The sequence below is a fragment of the Paramisgurnus dabryanus genome, chromosome 24, assembly GCF_030506205.2.
Source record: "Paramisgurnus dabryanus chromosome 24, PD_genome_1.1, whole genome shotgun sequence".
NCBI lineage: Eukaryota > Metazoa > Chordata > Actinopteri > Cypriniformes > Cobitidae > Paramisgurnus > Paramisgurnus dabryanus.
In genome coordinates, this window is record NC_133360.1 from 18,129,606 (window position 1) to 18,151,253 (window position 21,648).

At 35.5% G+C, this 21,648-nt stretch overlaps 2 protein-coding genes across 3 annotated transcripts in view; one reads left to right on the forward strand and one right to left on the reverse strand.

The window, feature by feature from the left end:
- Window positions 1-20,722, forward strand: part of tasora (transcription activation suppressor a) — a 118,043-nt gene extending 97,321 nt beyond the window's left edge. The window contains exons 17-23 of the mRNA XM_065259366.2: window positions 7,673-8,685; window positions 10,528-10,650; window positions 10,735-10,894; window positions 16,104-16,212; window positions 16,329-16,507; window positions 16,662-16,823; window positions 19,235-20,722. Coding sequence (XP_065115438.1) covers window positions 7,673-8,685; window positions 10,528-10,650; window positions 10,735-10,894; window positions 16,104-16,212; window positions 16,329-16,507; window positions 16,662-16,823; window positions 19,235-20,475 — 2,987 coding nt within the window. The 3' untranslated portion in view covers window positions 20,476-20,722. The remainder of the gene's footprint in view (window positions 1-7,672; window positions 8,686-10,527; window positions 10,651-10,734; window positions 10,895-16,103; window positions 16,213-16,328; window positions 16,508-16,661; window positions 16,824-19,234) is intronic.
- Window positions 20,723-20,999: 277 nt separating this feature from the next.
- Window positions 21,000-21,648, reverse strand: part of ccdc66 (coiled-coil domain containing 66) — a 119,049-nt gene continuing 118,400 nt past the window's right edge. For both annotated transcript variants that reach the window (XM_065259369.2, XM_065259367.2), the window contains exons 19-20: window positions 21,532-21,635; window positions 21,000-21,231 (exon numbers count right to left, since the gene is read on the reverse strand). In XM_065259369.2, the coding sequence (XP_065115441.1) occupies window positions 21,151-21,231; window positions 21,532-21,635 (185 nt within the window). In that variant the 3' untranslated portion in view covers window positions 21,000-21,150. The remainder of the gene's footprint in view (window positions 21,232-21,531; window positions 21,636-21,648) is intronic.

Genomic DNA, 21,648 nt, shown 5'->3' on the forward strand with positions numbered 1-21,648 from the left:
ACCTTTGCTACCGCCAGTGCTTTAATGTGGGCCGGTAGGCGCCAGTACTCAGTACCGCCACTTCCAAATATAGCTCTTGCGTACCACCACCTCTCCCTGCGCCCAGAACGTACTTCTAGCGTACCAGAACGCTCATTTGCACATCTGTTTAAATCAGAGGCTTAATTTAATCCTTTGGCTGCGCTGCCGCTTTTCAAAGCGCCCTTCACAATGCAAGCTACCTAATTCGTCCCACCGAGAGCAGAGACTACATTACCCATACACCTTTGAGTTTTACAAGTTAAAAGCGCATGCGTAGCTTTTGCTGCTGTCAATAGGCTTGTTCGACTTCATGCGGCGCCCCGAGAATCGACAGCCGGAAGACGTCACAGTATCGCGAGAGCGAGGCGAAATATGATTTCTTGAATCATTTTCGCGGTACTCTGACGTCATCCGGCTGTCGGTTCTTGTGGCGCCGCATGAAGTCGAACAAGCATAGTGTTAACAACGTGGTTTGGAGAGGTGTGTGAAACGCGCAACCATAGCTGCTCTGTTAAAATGAAAATACAATGAATACTTAATATGCCCTCCTGGTTTTAGACTCTGAGGAGTAAAAGAACAAGGCCAGAATCAGAGGACTCTCGCTGGCTGACATCCCACCAAGCCAGAATGATATCGCTGCAGGTACCCTTTTGTAGGTACTACGTGACAATCTCTGCTGTCGCGGCTGTCAGCTTGGTTCCCCTCGACGCAACTTCGGATTTCCTCAGACGATGTGCAGTGTAAAAACATTATTGAAATTGTATTATACATACTTGCTAAACTACAAGTGAACAAAATTTCAATGAATTTGAACGACGTGCACAGGAGTTTTATCACCCGCAAAATGGAAAACAATGGGACAAAATAAAGTGATGACTTTCGAGTTTCAAATGGCCAATATTTTGTTATTCTTGAACCCATAGACATGGTCTTGGTGTCCAGAGAGTATCTTTGCCCGACAGCGACAATATGTTATTAAAAAATAAATTACATCATTATGGATAAATGAGTGCTTGCAGAATATACATATTTGAGAATGCTTATCAGTACTTTTTTGTTTCTTTAACTTTAAAGATGAATATTCTTCTTTAGAGATGGGCAATTTTCAGCAATAGCACATTCTATTCAACATTTTGAGCTCATAAAAAAGATTTTTCGCTTATTTAAATGATTTTTTTTATGTTTTTATGCACGTTTAGTTTTGGTGCAATTTCATCAAAAGCTTATAATTAGGAAATACACACAACACGCTTTACGTATATTTTATATATCTTAAAAATGTTGTAAAAATTGCGTATTCTTATATAATAAGAATAACAATATGATACATTTATATTGCGCTCAAAATGATTTAGAAATGGAAAATGGAATTGTTCTCAACTGAGTGCTTGCAGAATATATAGGCTATATTTGAGAATGCTTGTCAGTACTTTTTTGTTTCTTCAACTTTAAAGATGAATATTCTCCTTTAGAGATGGGCAATTTTCAGCAATAGCACATTATATTCAACATTTTGAGCTCATAAAAAAGATTTTTCGCTTATTTAAATTGCTTTTTTATGTTTTTATGCACGTTTAGTTTTGGTGCAATTTCATCAAAAGCTTGTAATTAGGAAATTCACACAACATAACGTATATTTTCCATATGTTAAAAATGTTGTAAAAATTGCGTATTCTTATATAATAAGAATAAAAATATGATATATTTATATTGCGCTCAAAATGATTTAGAAATGGAAAAAGGAATTCTTCTCAACTACCACCAATAAAGTTTTAAAATTCTTCTTTAGAAAAACGGCATTTAAACCCACGTGCACCGAACAAGAAAACGTATGCTTACATACAGTCCGTGTATGATATATTTTTTATTTAGTTTTACATATTTTTATTTATATGCATTTAATAATAGTCTACCGTAAGGTCATAATGTACACACTGTTAAAAATGATTCAGTGGCTTTGTAAATATCTCTAAAATAAATGATTAAAGTAACTTAATAAAATCTCTTAATGCAGTTATGCGATTTTTTTAGTTGGAAAATAAATTACTTAAAATAGAACAGATATTTTGTGTAAAATGTACATATATTATTTGATGTATACGCCTTAATAATATAAGTATTACATTTACAGATTATTTTAGTCAATATATTTAAAAAGGTCAGAGTAATATATTTAAGTTTTTTAAACTGTAATAATTGCATATTTCAAATTATTATTATTTCTATTTGACATCAAAAATGTGTAAGTTTTACGCCTAACTTGAAGTATGAATTACTTATATTTTCACATTGATATTATTTGAGTAAATGTAGGCAAAAAATAAATTAATAATAAGTAGAAAAAATGTCAATTTTAAACAATCACATAGCCAACGGTTTTTAATCAGCAACAAAGAAACTGCACATTTTGCCGATGACAAACACCTCAGAAACTCCTCCAATTTATGAATATTTACACTCACAATATGATTTTATTTCCTTAGTACAAAAGTATAACATATTATACAAATTCTCAGTGAAATGTATTAAACACCAATGCATACTTTTTATCGTGTTTCATACCATGTAAAGGGAAACATGATAATATAAAAAGTAGCCTACTGTTCAGTAATGCAGAAAAGCGCACCACATGTTAAAGCTATTAAAACGTTCAGATGCAAAAATGAACTAAATGTAAAATTAGATAAACTAGTTAATGATATTGCGTAAATGCGCTCGGTCTCTTCAAAGGTCTTCGCGAATTATTTTGTTATTAGACTCGATTATCATACATCACGTCTCTTCTACTGTAAGTACACGGAAAAAATAAGACAAATGATGCGCGTTTGAGTCCGATTTTTATGAAGAATATGTGACTGTTTATGTAACTGGCAAAAGAAAACTTCGCCAACAAAATGTTTGCCAAAAAGCATGCATTTGTATGACATCAAAGTCTATCGCCTAAACATTGATAATCCGTGTCATGTTACTTCAATATCATACAGTATACGCTAAGCATGAAGTCGAGCACACACATTGTCGTCAGTATGGCCTACATGAAACACGCCTGCCCTCTACAGGTTTTTATATTTCCTGCGTCCCCCACCGAACTCCCCTTCTGCGGGATCTCGCAGAATTTCGGAAGTCTCCGCGGCATTCTGCTCTCAGAAACGCGCATTTTTAAAGGCCACATCTGTACATATTCAATAAGTTATATCCAGATAGCATATTGTAATGAGATGAGTGGCAGCGCAATATACATACTTGTATCCTTTACACGTTTCTCGTCTTCTATCCAGTTTTTTCTTAACTGGGCACTGATGCCGAAGACATTTATTCTCATATATAATGTTTTTGATGTTAAATGGATAGTTCACCTTAAAATGAAAATTCTGTCATTATTTACTTATCCTCATGTTCTTCTAAACCTGTATGAATTTCTTTTTTTGATGAACACAAAAGAAGATATTTTTTAGAAATTATGGTAAACACACAGCAGATAGTGACCATTGAGTTCCATAGTAGGCATAAAAAAATATGATGGAATTTAATTTGGAATTTGAAGTAAATGTTCGCTATCTGCTGTGTGTTTACCATCATTTCTCAAAATATCTTCTTTTGTGTTCATTAGAAAAAGAAATTCATACAGGTTTAGAACAACATGAGGATGAGTAAATGATGACAGAATTTTCGTTTTTATGTGAATTTCGGTTTCGATTACTTTTTATTAATCGTCCAGCCCTTGAACGAGGTAAAGTTGAGTTTGGATTAACAGTTTAAATCAGTGGTTTTCAAACTGGGGGCCATGGCCACCTGGGCGGTTATATTACTGTGGACGTTAATTGAGGTTAATTGTCTGATTGATTGGTTATCGGTCTACTTGATCTGTAATAATCTGTATTGACATCAGCCCTGAAAAACACATTGTTCGACCTCTAAAATGTTAAATTATTTATATTTTTTAATAACCAATCATTTTAAACCCTAACACTTACTTTAGCAGGGCTTAAGACTAACATTTGAGGGGTAGCAATGCTGCTCCAAGTTGTGTAGTTGGCACCAGGACTTTACAGCTGCTGGTGGTACCTGACTGTCCAAATAAAATGAGGATATGGCGCAGGGGGGATGCATCAGGGAAGAGTGACTGGATGTGCCAGCATAACAGCTTGCATAATATAACAGCTAAATAAGAAAAATAATAAATAAATGTACTAATCAGTTTTGTAGTGGCAAAAAAATATGTTCGCAAAATGCTATACAAAAACGTTAGGCTTAGGTACATTTGGTAAGGGATAGTTCACTTTAAAATGAAAATTCTGTCATCATTTACTCATCCTCATGTTGTTCTAAACCTGTATGATTTTTTTCTCTGATAAATACAAAATAAGATATTTTGAGAAATTATTGTAAACACTCAGCAGTAAGTGACCATTGAGTTCTATAGTAGGAAAAAATATTTTGGAAGTATTGCGATAAATGACTAAGAAAATGTTTTGATAAATGATGGTAACAGGGTTCCCACGGGTCCTTGGAATCCTTGAAAGTTTGTGAATCTGGGGGGAAAAATTCAAGGTCCTGGGAAGTTTTTGAAATATACATGTAGATACAGGTCATTGAAAGTGCTTGAATCTATTTTATGCAAGAAGATTTCTGAAAAAAAAACATATTATTCCCTGTGTAGTGTAGGATAATATCATAAAAATTCTAGACTCTTTAAGCACATATGCTAAACTGTTCACTTAAATGCTTATACCTTCTGCAGGTTTCCCACGGGGTCTTAAAAAGCCTTAAAAGCATTGAATTTATTAATTTGGAAATAATACCTTAAAAAGACTTAAAAAAGTCTTGAATTTTGATGTCTGTGTCTTAAAAATTGTGCTGTATGTAACTTCTCCATATTGTATTTTTCCTTAAAAGTTTCATTTGTCAACCACAATTTGATTAAATCAGGGATGCAAACACAGCGCTTTTGGCACCTCCCGCTTTTTATTATTAATGGCATTTTGCGTGCGAGCACATCATGTCTCTTCGGATGAGTTTGGTGTACGTTCACGTGCTCTCTGTTTCTCGGTGAATTGGGTGCGACATGAAGCGAGTTCAGCTTCACATGTTTCTGAACTTGAGCAAAGTTGTATGCATTAAAGGTTTTCGCGGAGGTTTTAACATTGTGTGTTAAACCCAAGTCGATCTAAAAATGTCCGTGATCAGAGCGCTAATGCTCACGTGCAGTTTCAAGCTGCGTGCAACCGTTTCAATGGCGATAACAACTGGCTTGTTTTGAAAGTCACGGCCACGCCCTGCACTTTCTTCCTCCCTCCCTTTTTTAATAATATTATTACTAATGAACCATCTTTTTATATCTAAAAAGTTTGCTCAAAGATCACATGGAGATCATAGCAAAAAATCTATGTGAATGACAAGCCCATTGCACGAGCAAAGCTCAAGCTGACTTAAGATATAAAAAACGCAAAGCTGTAATGTAAAGTCACCAGTCACTGGGGCAGCGAGTAGACTTTTGAATCTAAAATAGTAAGTGGATTGAACTCTTTTAATCTGCAAAAGAGGAATTAAAATAGAGGCAATTTTACTGCTTCTGCTCTATCTTAAAAAGGAAAGAAAACTACATAAACCATTATAACACACCGGTCACATTTATAATTTCTAGACCTGCACTTTCTATCATTAATATACTATACATACAGTATTATTGTATTCAATAGAGTTTGATATAATGGGTCATCTACAGAAGCATTGCTTCATATTTCAGTGCAAAAACTGTAAAGTGTTTTTGTGGGGCTTTGACAAACATTGTCAGCTTTGTTCATTTATGGTTGGATTTATTAAATATTATCTGAAATTAATATAAATGAATGCAGCCAGATGGAAGGCCCTGGAGGTGGCCAGGAAGAAGAGGAAGGAGTAGAGCAAGAAGAAGTGCTAGATAGTTCAATAAGAGTTTGTTTTAAAATAAAAAATGAAATTGAATATTCCAAATTAATGTAGGTGTATTTTGATTTTCAAATTTGATTTTACTCTATATGCCTATAGGGGTTGGCCGGGGATGACAGGGGTCGGTGGCAATGTAAGTATCTGGATTTTTGCCAGGATGCGAGGGCACTTTTTTAACATACATGTGTTTGCATCCCTGTTTGATTTAATAACGTAGTATAAATAAAGAGTCTTTTACTCATTCCACATTGGAAAAATAAATGAACACAAGTTCAAGGATTTTGTTTTTCTTTGCTGGTAGGGACGTGAAATGGGTATTATTTTTTTTATATATATAAATGGTCTTAAAAAGGTCTTAAAAAGACTAGAATTTAACTTGAAGAAACCTGTAGGAACCCTGTTCTGTATGCGAATGTTGATTCATACCAAAATGCTTTTTGGCACAGTTGTGTTTGACACATGAAAACCTCTCGGGTTACGTATATAACTGTTGTTTCCTGAGAAGGAAACGTCTCCCTTGCCATACTTCCTGCATCCCTGTAACGCCGTCTTTGGCAATATTTCAGATAGCGATATACTTCCTGGCTCCTGCGTCACCCTGTCTTTGTCGTTAAGCCTCACCATTGGTTGAATTTGATATACAGTACACATTCAGACACACTTACCCCTGGAGGCGACCCCAAAGTGTCACCGCAGTGATACAGCACGAGTTTCCTCGAAAGGGACCTGTATAATGTATCCTAAAAGGTAACACAATATAAACTTGCTCTCACATAAATGTGTCCCCACATTTAGTCCTTGAATTTGAGGGTATTGGACCTGGAAAGTCCTTAAAAGGTCCTTGAATTTGAAGTTAACTAAGGTGTGTGAACCCTGTGGTAAGCACACAGGTGACGGTACCCATTAAATTCCATCATATTTTTTATTCCTACTATGAAAGTCAATGGTTACTTACTGATGTGTGTTTACCATCATTTCTCAAAATATCTTCTTTTGTGTTCGTCAACAAAAAGACATTCATACAGATTAAGAACAACATGAGGACGAGTAAATGATGACAGAATTTTCATTTTAAAGTGAACTATCCCTTTAGTTGACAAGATAGATGATGGGTATCATTGTATATTGGACATGCTATATTGGAAAGGGGCAAAAAGAGAAAATTATCTAAAAACAGAAATATTAAACTGGGTTTTTTATTTGTCCTGGTATGTTCTATTTAGCCTAATTAAAAAAGCTGTAGTCTGACCGTTCTGTTTTCTTTTTTTCTTGAAATTATAAAAAAATCATTTTAAACAAAAACAACAGCTTATGCCACAAGAAGTATGTCATATCTTTGCTTTATCGTTGTGCCTAAGATTCAGATGTTACTTCAAATTTCAAATAACTACACTTATATTTTGTTTAAAGTCAGTCAGGTCTACATTTTAAAAATCAATAATCTCATTAATGTGGTCTCTAATTTCTTCTTGTTTGTTGCAATTGACATTGGTATTGTAAAAATATCTGCAAATGAATCCATATAAAATCATGATCCCTATGAATAACCTAACTGAGCTGCGAGGTTATACAGAAAGCAGGCAACCAGATACTTAAGCAGGAAGGTATTATTCTGTATTGCGTTATCATTAGCATGGTTGACCCAGTCTATGGCTGTAGTCTTCATTAGGTGGCATGATGATGAAGATCTGGCAGAGCCAAATTAATATTTTTTTTTGTTTAGGTCTAAAAACAGAAAGATATTCCCAAAGACAAATGGATTATCCTGAAGATCCACGTTTCCTTCAGAGCCCAACAGTCTCTACACACACTACACCGGACATGAAGGAACTTTCACCACCCTACCAGCCCGACAGCAGCAACATAGTGGCTGAAGCAGATGTTCAGACTGCTGAAGAGATTGAGGATGAATCATCTGCTGCAGCAACATTTACTGACTGTCCTGCAGACACCGGGGCACCACTGAGTGCTGTTGACAACATAGTTGATGAGTTGATTTCTGGGTTTTCCACAGAGGTTGAAGAACTTTTGAGGGACAAACATATTTATTATGTTTCCTGCTCAAGCACTCAGGGCCCTCGTGAACCCCCCCAAAGTCCAGTGCCACCTTTGTCTGATTACATCTCAAACTTCAACACGCCATTTCCTGTCAATAACTACATCAGCTCTTTCCATGACAGTCTCATGTTGTTCATAGACTCCCAGCATGTTGAAAGACAACACACAGCTTCAGAAGATGTGTCGTCTTCCTTCGGTACCAATGTTTCTTTAAATATCCCTGCAAATTCTTGTGTTTCTTCATCTTCAGCCCCTAAACCCAGACACAGCTCTGAATCTCTAAAGTCAGGTTCCTCTGATACTGCCCTACCTGCCCTAATAACACAATCACAACATCAGTCAAGTCCACTTCAACCTGAGGTTCACCATACACCCCAGAAAATAAGTGGGTTAGACCGGGACGGAACACAAGAGATGCAGAAAGACAACATCACTCATGAAAATCAGGACGATATGTTGGGTGATTTAAAGAGTCATTCAGTTGCAGAGCAAACAGCGACCCCTTCAGTAAAGAGTGACGATGTTTCACATTCTGCCATCAGTAGCATCATTGATCAGTTGCAGCCAGAGGTTATCATTAACCTGGTGGAGATCATTAAAGGTGTGCAGAAAAACACTGTTTACTTCTACGTCCATTCTCCGGATGTTGAAGAGAGTGATGTCTGTTGGGAAATAAAGGTACATCTCTTATACTAATCTCTCAGATACTCCCATTATGTAATATTTGCATCTGTGCATACTGCACAGTGAATTTCTTACTTTCATCACAACTACACAGAGGTGTTTATGATCAACTCATTAAGTGCAGTGAACTTGCTAAACAAAGCTTATCTGATCGGTTACTCATTTAAACATCTCTGATTTGCACTAATACAACATTGGTTAAAATGACTGTTGCTGCAGAAACAAAGAGTTTAAAGAAATCTTTGATTCAACTTGACCAGATCTAAATAGCTGCCATAGACATGTTTGGCTTATTCAACATTTATTTTGATTACATTGTAAGCATATGATTATGTAAAACTTAAAATGTTTTAAGAAATTAATTTTTTTTGCATCATATTTGTGACCCTGGACCACAAAACCAGTCAAGGGCCAATTTTTTTGAAATTGAGATTTATGCATAATTCGAAAGCTTTCAATTGATGTATGGTTTGTTAGGATAGCCTGAGATCCAAAATGTAAAAATCCACACTCCGCTTCGCGTCAGGTCCTGATCACACTGTCGGGGCTTATTTCCCGATAACTACCGGCTGCCTCTACATTATCCCTTACTTAGAGTGATTTGCAAACGCGTCTTTTTGCTTCCCTGTGTGTTGAAGCGGGTGAAAACACACTGCTACTATATAATTCTGAAGCCTTTCTCGTAGTTGTGGATCATTATTGCCACGAGTTTGAGTTACGCAAGTTTATTCTCTGCAGGTGAACAGTCTGCATTATGTTTAGGGCAACATGTTTGACAAGCGGTATTAGTCCGGATTTAAATCTGACTATGAATCTTGCACCATCAGTACCATGGCATGCGTTTCATTGATTTTAAATGTGAGCAATAGTTTTTTCACAGATTATAATGCAGACACTGTGTGGTGTCATTTGACAGTCGAATAAGTGCTTTACAGCATTAACAAATCTGAACTTTAAACAATCGCCCAAGATCAAAAATATCGTAGATGAGAACACGGGTCACGCTGATTTTAATATTACATTCTGAAAGAGACAAACTTGACTATATGATTTTACCTGTTTTTATGATGCAGAGGTTACAGGTTTTTTCTGTCGATACTGTTGCTTCTTCAGATATTTTGTTTTTGTCCACATGCTAAAATTGCTGGGCCTGTGGGGGCTTCAATAAGCATAGGCGGCCATGCACATGCACAACTTGAAGAGAACATTGGTTGTATCGTTTTGAAACATGTTAAACATTTTTAACAAAAAAATGCTTGTGATTAAACTTCATTTTGTGCACCCCCTGCAGCTTCTCCTCAGACCCCCGGTTGAAGACCCATATAATATTCTAAAGATTTTAAGCATAATGAAAAATCTATAATTTTGACACCGTATTTTGGGCTTTTTCTACAAATATACCCTTCCAACTTACAATGGTTTTGTGGTCCAGGGTCACATTTGACCTTAAAGCACATGTGAATCTAAATCATTCCCCTATGTTCGGGGAACATCTACCAACCCATGAAAAGGTCTTATACCTTTTGGTGTGTTGCTGTTCACCTGCTGTGTGCTGTTAGGTCTCCTGGATCCCTACTTATGCAGTGTTGTTTTGTTATGTCAAAAATTTCTCCAAGGTCAAACCTTTTCGGTTTTCCAAACCCCACAAGGGACTAGATGCTTGGTATTTGTGAATATTTTACATAATTTGCATTGTTAGCTGACCTATCTACGAATACATCGTTTTTTTGTCCTTTACAAGACTAAGCTTCAAATCTGAAGGTATAAACCCTTATTTTTATTAGGCAAGTAGAGTCTGAACACCCTGACTTTGTTCTGTTATGGCTTTTATCACAGGAATATTTGAAAAAGTTGGGGAATTTGGAATGTAATCCCCATAGCTTCCTTGAAAAAAACATTGGTCCAGATAAACTTTTGGTCATCATTCAGAATATGGACATTGCTGCCCAAGTTCACAAGGTAAAACGCATCTCAACAATGAAATTCCAATACATTTTAGAGCTAGTTTCATAAACTTAACATTAAATGTTATGTTTCATACAGATACCTGCTTTAGTCTCATTGAAGAAGCATCAGTCTGTGAGCTTTGCTGGTGTTGACAACCATAGTGATATTCAAAACCACACCTATAATGAACTGTTCCAGTCCGGGGGGTTCATTGTTTCAGATGAATATGTGCTGAATCCGAATGTCATCACAGCAGGTAAAATTTTTCTTACACTTTTGAAATAATATAAGACTAGATATTAGGACAGTCCCTACAGTTGTGACAAAATAGTATGCCAACGGCAACCGATTCTTATACTCTGTGTATACAGCAGATTGTGAATGAGTGGGCTTTGCTAACTCCCATGCATCAGTCTTGAGACTAATTATGCCAAAGAAAAATAGAGAATAGATGAAGAGGGCCCGAACCCAGAGGAGCCTATTTAAAGAGGTAGAGGTAGACTTACCAATAGGCAAAAGTCATAAGCTACCACTACACAGCTTGCAGATTTAACCAATAAACCATAAGCAATTAAAACCATGTCAACATAATTTTCTAGAATTTTATTACCTGTTGTGTCAAAGGCTTCACTATTATCCAGTAATATGATGAGCGAGATTGCATCATGATCAGATGCTAAAAGGAGGTCATCATTTGTAATTCTAAAATAAATGCATGCAAATTGGAAAATGTATTTAGGAGCATGTGTGCGAATGCTCACAGTTGTGAGTTGAAAACGCATAATAACTCCAAAAACAAACAACATTTTAATTCGGAATGCCACAAAGCTTTTCTTTGGCTCCTTTTAAAAAGAATTTAAAGTGCCCATACTATGCTATTAGAAATGTGTTAATATGTGCTTTTGAGAGTCCCCAACAACAGGTTTACATGAATGCAAGATCAAAAAACACTTTCGTTGTTTTATAATATGTAGTTAATTTTTACTTATTTCCCAACGACACTAATGAATTGTTTAAAGATTCATCTTGCCAAACCCCTCAATTGGGTGACACTACTCTGCTCTGATTGGTCGCAGTTGCACATTACTCTGTAGCCCCTTTCCATTGTTACCACAGTGTACGGTGCTAGCGTTTTTCCTGATTCTTTATAATAATGATACTGTTCCACACTGTTATATAAATAAAGCCTCAAAAGGAAAAAGACGCCTAATACTTACATTAGCAATCCGGGCCCGCAGCTTGGTAGTAACATCAATAACATTAGGTGTGTTAGCCGAGTGAACACCGAGTATTGTTAAAGCACTGCAGTTTTCTTTAATCGTGACTCCGAGTAATAAGAACACCAGAAATTCTATGTTAATCGACACATTTGTAGGCATTAGTGGGCTGAAAACAGATAAGCAGTCACCTAGCTTGAAGCTGACTTAGCCTGTTAGCTTGAGTGCACACAATGTACAAAACTACATCAACAGAACTTAAAAGCAACCATTATTAATCTTACTTACAGGTTGTGATTCTGAGGAGCAGTCTGGTCCAAATAAATTAGGCACTAAACCATCCCTCATGCTTAAACTGGCTTACAAATAATGTATGCTATGACAATATGACTGCAAACAGAACAGACCATGAATTATTTGTTTATGTGTACTGAATAATATAAAATACAAATTTCTATAACACTTTACAAAAAGGTTGTATTTGTTCACATTAGTAAATGCATTATGAACACAAATGACCAATATATTGTATATAAGCATTTATTAATTCTTGTTTATGTCATTACAGTAATTGATGTTAGTTTGAGGTGCATTAACTAATGTGAACAGTATCAAATTTAAATGCTAAAATGAATAAGATATACAATGAAAGAATAAATAAATAGATAAAATACATTAATGTACCTAATATGTATGATGGGTGTGACATTGGCTGCGTCTGAAAACCATGTCAGCTGACTTGTTGCCTCATGAGGCAATAGCCGTTTCTCAATATGCGTTCTTGTCTGTACTTGTGTTCTTGTGGACCTGTGAAACGTCATCAGTCGCGGCCCAAGTACTGTTCCAATTCAAAGTTCGCATCAAGCCCAAGTTCACATAAAATCCCCAGATGTGTTCTTGATTTGCCCATTTTATCGAGGATGCATCAGAGGAGACTTGTGTGGACTTATGACAGCGAAGTTTCCCAGAATGCATTTCGCGTCAGGAGTTCGTTCTTCCGAGTCTGAACTTGCAAGTTCGAACTAAGAAGGACACAAGTCCGAGTTCGGCGTACTTGGTTTTGAGAAACGGCTAATGACTTCGGAGGCATGAAGGCAGCTCAGAGAAACGCTTTTGGACACACTTCATAGGCAGCGTGTTTGAAATGTAAACAGAGGGCGCCTTTGTGATAAGTAATCACATATTTGAAAATAACAATACTAATGTATCGCTAGAAATGCAATTAAAAGGTGTAAAAAGTGAAAATATACATTTACTTACACTAAATTTGTGCTCCAGTCGCCATTTTATTTTTTCGAACTCGACCAGGCTCGACCAATTACATTCCCCATACACACACACGCACAGAATTGTGGGACAGGAAGATGGAGGTATCTCAGGAGTCAGGAAGTAAACCTTTTTTTTTATTAATAATATCCAAGTAACATTTGACATTTGAAAACATAGTAGTATACAATGAATAAGAACAAACAATCTGTTACGAGGGACTTAGAATAAAAAAACAAATAATAATAATAATAAATAAAAAAATACATACATAGACATAAAATAATTAATAAATAAGTATTTTTTGACTCAAGTAGGGGGTAGGAAAGTTAATCTTAAGGTTATATCTCAATTTACAGTGCTTTGCATACCCCTCACACCCGCCAAAAAAAGGGCTGCTGCTTGATGTCGTGTTGGTAGTAAAAAATATTGTGGAGGTGGTAAAAAGGTAGTAAATTCTTTTCTATGATTCCTGCATATACCCTAAGTTTAGACTGTTGATACAGTTTAAAATATGAATTATTAGGGGTTGTGTACAGCAAGGCATTTGCACCTGCTGCCAGCATATGTTTTCAATTGTTTCTAATGTAATGGCTGCGGTTTTAAAAATGCCGGTTCCGAATTTCTTTCCAAGAACTATAATTGACAACATATAGGCTACAAACAAAAATTCATCTTTCTTTAATAAAAATTATTTTCATCATAAAATAAATGAAACATTTCACTTTCACACAAACAGCATTACATTACAGAATCTTCTTTTCATTTGAAGTAGGGTGACCACCGACCCAACAAAGCAAATTTGGGACAAGTAGTACGTTTGTAATTTCATGTTAACAGGGTTCCTACGGGTTTGGAAAAGTGTGGAATTTGATTAGAGTAATTTCCAGTTCTGGAAAAGTGTGTATATATATGTATATATGTATAGGGACTAATTCAACCCAAAATGAAAATGTCCTAATCAATGACTTAACTCCAAGATATCAGTGTCTTTCTTCATTAAAAAATACATTAACGTTTTTGAGCAAGTTGAGTAAATGATTAGGACACCTTTATTTTAAGGTGAACTAATTATTTAAATATCTTCATATGTGTTTTCAAGATTAACAAAAGTCTTATTAGTTTACAATGACATGAGGGTAAGTAAATGATGATAGAAATTTCATTTTTGGGTAAATTTAATAACCCTTTAAAAAATTGTGACTGATTTAGCATTGTGTTTGTTAAGGTCACAAAGGGCAATATTTTAATATAGAATTTCTAAATATTTTATTTATAATTAGCCTATTGTTTAAACGGTCTTTTCAAGTTTGCTTGATCTATCAGCCAATTAAGCATTGTCATTTGACTTTAGCTCTATTTTCAAATTTTCTGGTTAATTGAACATGAACATCCCTTATGTTTCTGTAGGGGTTTACGGTTATTTAAATCAACAAAAATAACAATGCACTGTTTTAGCATTGCAGTTTTAATAAAATGCTGTGCTTTGAACTTGACTGGGTTTGGTGTTAATCGACTTGTACGAGCAACAGTAGCTACAATTTACAAATTTAACATGATAGCCTACGTAGAGGTTTTGACTCTGAGTGTAACATACTTGTCGGTGCAGGTAGCAAGTGCGTCGCCATGTAGCGTTGTTGTGCTTCGGGAGACCCGAATTCGAGTCCTGGCTCATGGACTTTTCCCCATCCTGCCCCCCTCTCTCTCCCACCTCACTTTCTGTCTAGTATAACTATCCTAATGAAAGGCAAAAACGCCAATACTAAATGTTTAGAATTTAACATACTTGTTAGCAGTTGAATTTTAAAACAATTTATCAGAACAAGTTAAATATGATCGGAAAAATCTGTAGGGAAGTCTGGAAATTTGAGTCTGGAAAAGTATGGAATTTTGACATGAAAATTGTGTAGGAACCATGTGTTAATTTGATGAAATTACTGTGTGGAAGAGGCTAATGATTGGTTGTAACATTTAAATGTTGTTTAATTAGTATAACTTTTTAAAATACATTATTCACCACTCAGATATGCATTACATCTTTTTAAAGATTTGATAAAAATAAGTTTTTTGACGCTAGTTTTGCCACTGACCCTATACCAAGAAGTACAGGGGGCATATTACAGAAAAGTCCTAACTTTAAAATCTTATCTTAACTGTTTGGTAACCATGGTAATTTCAGTTAGGACCTAATTTAAGACAAAAGCCTATTACAGAATGATGTTCCTAAATGCATTATCTTATCTTAACTGCAGATAGGAAAGTGGTATTACAGAAGCATCCTAACTTGACAAAACATCCTAAAAACAGTCTTAACTTTAGGGTAACCTCACAGGTGTCCTAACTTAAAAGTTCAATGAGAGCCAGCTGAAACAATCACATTATGATAGAGCTGCGGGAGAATACAGTACACACTTGACTCAGCATCTATTTCTTGTCATGTCTCTATCAAATGTTGAAATGTACAATAGTATCCTAACACTTAGGAAGAATAATTTTTTTAATTTTTGTAAGTCACATTTGCTAAATGTTTAAATTGAATGGTAACTGATAGATGATGTGCTAAAACACTAATACAGAAAGACACAGACTATGATTACTATGAATTTAATAAAATGTATTTTTCTGGTCCATTGAAATTAAAAGGACAATTCTTTTGTTTACTGTAGCAGGAGCTCACGCATTGCTGGTTGCTTGGTAACAGACATGACAGTTGATAGCCGAACATGATTAAGCGATTTGGGATTTCCTAACTAGAGATGAGATAAGATTTGGTGAAATAAGATGAGAATCCTAAATCAATTTAAGATTTGCTTCTGTAATATGAATTTGTGAAAAATCTTAACTTAACACATCATATCTTAAGTTAAGACCTAAGATAGAATGTTTCTGTAATATGCCCCCTGAATATTATTTGTATTGTTATTATACTTTTTTCTATATAAATACACATTACAGTAAGCTATGTTATGTTTGTGTTTTTAGAGAAACTTGAAAACATCCTTCAGTATATTGAGCAGCTCAACTCTATTCAGAACCCCTGGAGATGGAGGATACACTTCAAATCTTACAAGAAAATCAGAGAGCAAAGCAGGTGCCATACATCAGATCACAGCTCTCGTTTTTCTAACTTTTTGTCTTCCTTTGGGCAGATCATGGAAGCTAATGAGATGAATAATGCATGAATAATTTTCTTTGCTTTGTACTAAGGCTCACAGGTGAGGCTTTGAGTTTGTATGAGATTCTCACTGCTTACGAGAAGAGACACGTTGTTGAAATCTTGCCATATCACGACTGTGACACCCCGTCACGAAAAGCACCTGATCTGGACTGTCTAGTTGATCTGCAATCAAGGTTCATCAAACAGCGACACCTAATATTTTTGACAGGTGCAGTTAAAGCCCATTGAAAATATTAATACATGGATGTACTGTATAGCTCTGTTCCAAACCTCAAACTCCGCATTCTTAATAGGAGAACTGTATTCCTAACAGTACTGTAACAGTAATGAAGTGATGTTTCTGTTTAAATCCTGCTTTACAGGCTGCCGATTTGAGATGTTCCCTCACTACTCAAGCAGTGGTATCATGATTGCCCATGTGGACGATATAAAGTTTATAATAAGCAGTTTATCTGGTGGTGTCAGTGAAAATGTTGAGACAATCCCATCTGCTGAGATTTACTCCACTTCTACTTCAACATCCTGTAAGTGAGTTTGTGGTAAAATTCTTAAACACTGCTCTCTGTTTAAAAACAAACCTCAGCTGATTTGCTGCCACACTGACATCATGTCTTCAAATCTTTATTATGATTTTAAATGATCAAATACTACTATAATTTATTTATTTATATATATATATATATATATATATATATATATATATATATATATATATAGTAATGATAGGCTAGTATTTGATCATCGCATACAGTAGGTACATATAAAGACCCAGTGACTCCAAAATGAAATTGGTATAATAATTACCAAAGCCACATAAAGCCGAGATCTGAACAGTTAAGATTTAAATAAGCCACACAAACAGTGATGGAGCTTAAAAACTTTGACAAACAGCCTATAGATATAAATTTACCTGTGGGATCAACATCTATCATTTATATGTAAATACTGTCTGAGCACAACATTTTAACTGTTTTAAGGTGTACAATAAATTTTTCGTACCATCATCCAGTGAATTGAGAAAACTTACTGTCTTGACTTTTTCTTGCTGGCCCTCTTACAGTGTTCAACACTGTTTTTAAAAAGCAATATTTATGTTTAAAGTTATTGTGTAGCTCATCATTAGCAGCAGAATTTTTTAGCCTGTCTTAGTTTTGCTAAAAAAGAAAAGAGAATTTTGTTTGTCATATTTGTGACCTTGCCCGTTAAATCCGTCAAAAGTTTGAAATTGAAACTGAAACGAATTACTAAAGTCAGTCTTTCATATATCAAGGCTGTATTTTTACAGAAAGTTTTTTTTACATTATGTAAAACATCAAATCACAAAAATTGAAATGGCTGGGTTTTTACAGACAGGGTCACATTTGTTTTAAAGATCAGTAGAGGGGGTGACAGATTCTCTTTTAATCTATAAAAGTGTGTAACTTTGAAATCAATAGTCATTGCCTCATAACTGTTTGAACCTAAAACCACAACATAAATATCTAATAAACCCAATGTAAAATTTAGTAATGAATAAAATGTATCATTTGTGTATATAAAATTATTTTAATAAATTTGTTCAATTAAACTTTTCCAGAAATTGTTTGTAATTATTTTTAAGCTGTATAAGTGTGCTCATTAGGTAAAAATGTTTTTATTTATTTTTATTATAACTGATGTTCATTTTGTATACCATTTTTAAATATATAATAAAAATAATTTAAGCCATTTAAGTTAAGCCAACATTGTTACCAAATTATTTTTATTATGAGTTATAGTAACCATTATGTGGATGACAAAATACAGCAAATACATGTGACCCTGTCTGTGAAATTCAGGTAAATTTCATATCTAATAAGTTTTAATTTCACTTATTGATTTCGATTTGACATGAACTTACTCAGTCAATTAAAGACCCAAGACGCTTTCATGTAGAACACAGTAATTCACAAAAATGATTTTAGCAGGGTTTTCACAGACAGGGTCACATATATTTAAACCATAAAGACTAATAAAAAAAATTTTGCCATGTAAAGCATGATTTATAGTTGTTTGTAGGACCCACACCGTAGATTTTACACCGTAGGCTAAAACTGTCCACAGTCGAAGAAGCAGCAGCTTGTTGTGTATGTTATTGGTGAAGCATCAGCAGTGATGGTGGTAAACAGACTTTGGTTGCAGCCAGAGTCATAAAATATTACTCCTCAACTTGGTCTATAATTTTTTTTTACCGTCGCAAGAGGAAGTGCATGAGGAACGCGTCAGATTTTTTTTACCTGAGAGATGGGTTCTAGCAGACCAATCACACTGCTTGTGGTCTGTGTAGAATTGACACGTTGTCACATTTTATTAAAGATGTGTGTGTCAGGCACTGGGGGCATAGGCTATGGCATAGTGTATGCATCTATGTGTAGGCTACACCCTATAATTGATGCAAAACTATAAATTGAGCTTTAAAAGGCCAGTGCAATTATGTATGTGGAAAGAACTGGACTGTAAAAATGACAATTTTATGAATTTCTTAAACGCATTCTTCAGCAATTTATGTGAAAATATGTTTTACACATTTAAACCCTTGTCACTAAAGAGTACCTGTGTTAAACACTCACAGTCACTCAGATGGCAGATATAGGCATTTAAATAAAAAAGACAAAAATACCTACTAACCTGACTGGGGGGGGGGGTCACTACTCTCTTTATGGTAGAGTGCATCTACCATAAAATCATATTGAAAGCAGAACTGAGACTCAGGCATGAACAGATTGTTAATAAAGTGTTGTTTTTGTGCTCGCTTACTTAAAAAAATTAAATCATGCATAATGTCAAAAATGAATCTTCTGATGGAAACTTTCACATGAACTGATTAGGGTTAAAACTTGTTTGTAAATTGTGAATTTGGTTTTTAAGAAAGAATGTTTGGATTTCTGATGTCCTGTGACCTTTTTTGTCCCTGTAGTGAGAGATGATAGCACGCCCATAGACTACTCGGAGGACTCCACAAGAGAATCTGTCTCACTTCAGCCTATCCATGTTGATACAGATCAGCACTCATTTCATACAGCTGAGCCGTACCCCTGTGTTTCTGAATCTTCTGTTCAGGACCAACCTTTAGCCATATCAGCCAGTGAAAATAAAAAAGAATTAGATTTTAAGGCTCTCAGTGAAACAATTTCCCAGTTCAAGGCATCCAGGATGCTAGAAAAATCTGATGCAGGTGAAATATTACAATGTTCCTTTAGAGTCGATCCTCATCAGAGCTTTCTGAGTCACATCGATTTGACTGATTCTTATCATCAGTACTCCTCTCAGAACAATGATTTGTCTAATACTGCTGTTAAGACCCTAGTGTCTAATACTTCAAATCAAATCCAGTCAGTCAGAGACTGCAGTGAGCCCAGCCCCATTCTGGAATCGGGCATTACAGCATTTACAGATGCTCAAACGAGCTGTACTTCAGTTTATGAAAATACAGAAGTTGTGTCTTCTGATACACCTCCTGTTGAAGTCAATGATGAAATGCAAGAAGTCACAGCCATGGATGATGGTTTACTGCTACATGCTGAGTCTATCATGGATGCTGAGAACTTCAGCAATATGTCTGACCATTTCAAACCCTGGGAGAACTTGAGCTCCATCAACCACACAATGGACACTCAGTCAGGCACAACGAATAATGGGACCAAATGTGACAGTGGCCAAGAATCCAATGAAAGAGCCATGACGGCACAGGACAACACCAATTACTCTGAACCACCTGATAGGGACAAACATGGGAGAAATGATCTCCTTATCACACCTAGCAATACTGGATATGGCAGGGATCATTTTAATTCAGTGAGCCACATGGCGTTGCAGCAAAGTAGCTTCATCCCAGCACAACACAGATCCATGGTTGTGAACTCCCCAAGGTTTATATGCCACAATGGTGCTATTGGACATCCTCTTTTAAACTGCAACATTCCCAACACCCTTGGAGTTGTAGGACCTCCAGTCTTGAGAGGACTCTTACCAAATCATGCCATGCAAATGGCATGGAACAGTTTAACACAAGGGCCGGCATCCGTCTTCTGGGGTGCTCAGCCTGGCGTGAATGTACAGCAGATACAAAGAGCTCAGTTTATTCAGACTTGGCATGGAAATTCCGGACTCCAAGGAAATGGTTATCATTCCAATAGGGGAGGCTTCGGTGGCTGGTGAACCATCAATGCTTGTAGAAAGTTTTCATAATGTTTAGTATAACTGAAACACTGTCTTTTTTGTATAACTAGAAAATAACAAAACAGTTCCAGGTTTTTACAGCCTCAAGCAGATTTTTTTGGAGATCAATATATTTTGCAAGCTACAGCATGTTCGTCAATCTGATAATATTGGTTATTTTTGCCTATATGGAAACACTGCAGCCAAGTCACTTTATAGTCCTGGTTTTAATTTTATTTTTATAATAACGCTGTAAACTTGCATTAAACTAAAATTTGACATAAAACATTGGTTTTCAAGTTATTCCTGTCTGTCTTCTGCAATACATTTATTTAGCCAAAACAGAATGACAATTGAGTTATAGTAAGAACTGTGATTTATGAAGTAATTTTTGCCATACATTTTAAATTGTAATACTTTTAATTCAATTGTACATTTTGGAAAACAGAAATTCACATTCAAATCCTTTGCCCCACATGGCCAAACCCCCCCCCCCAATTTTTCTACAATAAATAAAATGACAATCTTAAGCATTTCATCACCTAAATTCTCATCAGTTAGCAGTGCTAATACAAACTCAGTCTAGTGTCTGTTCTTCAGGAAGATTTTTCGATCCTTCCCACAAATGTTTGATAAAGTGCTGAGTTCATCTTCCATTTTAAAGAGATCATAATCTCACACAGGCAAGTTTTTTTGTTGTGTTTGAAGTAAAGGGTTTAAACTGCTTTCAATCTCCCTTTGTTTCTGAAGTAGACCCTGTAATAAAAAAATATAAATTACAAATTAATCCTAACCACATAAGAACACATACTTTTTATTCTAACAGATTAAGCAAGCAATTAATTAATCAGGTCTGACTAACAATACAGACATCCAATAGTCATTGACGAGAGACAATTCATTAATCTGACCTTTGTATATTTGTTTTATGAGCAGCCAGTAAAGAAGAGTGAAAAAAATCACAACTGCTGACGATGCATTTAATGTGAGGCAAGTAAAACATGGTATTGTAAAAAGGACAACAGTTAAGAGTTTAAATTGAGGTTAGCGCATCACCTGTCTCAGTTCTGACAGACCCTTTAGTATGGCTTGTTGCCTTTTAGTGCTTTTATGTGATGTGTCTTGCTGGACCAGAGGTGTTGCCTGTCTGCTTCTGCTCCCTACAAAACAGAG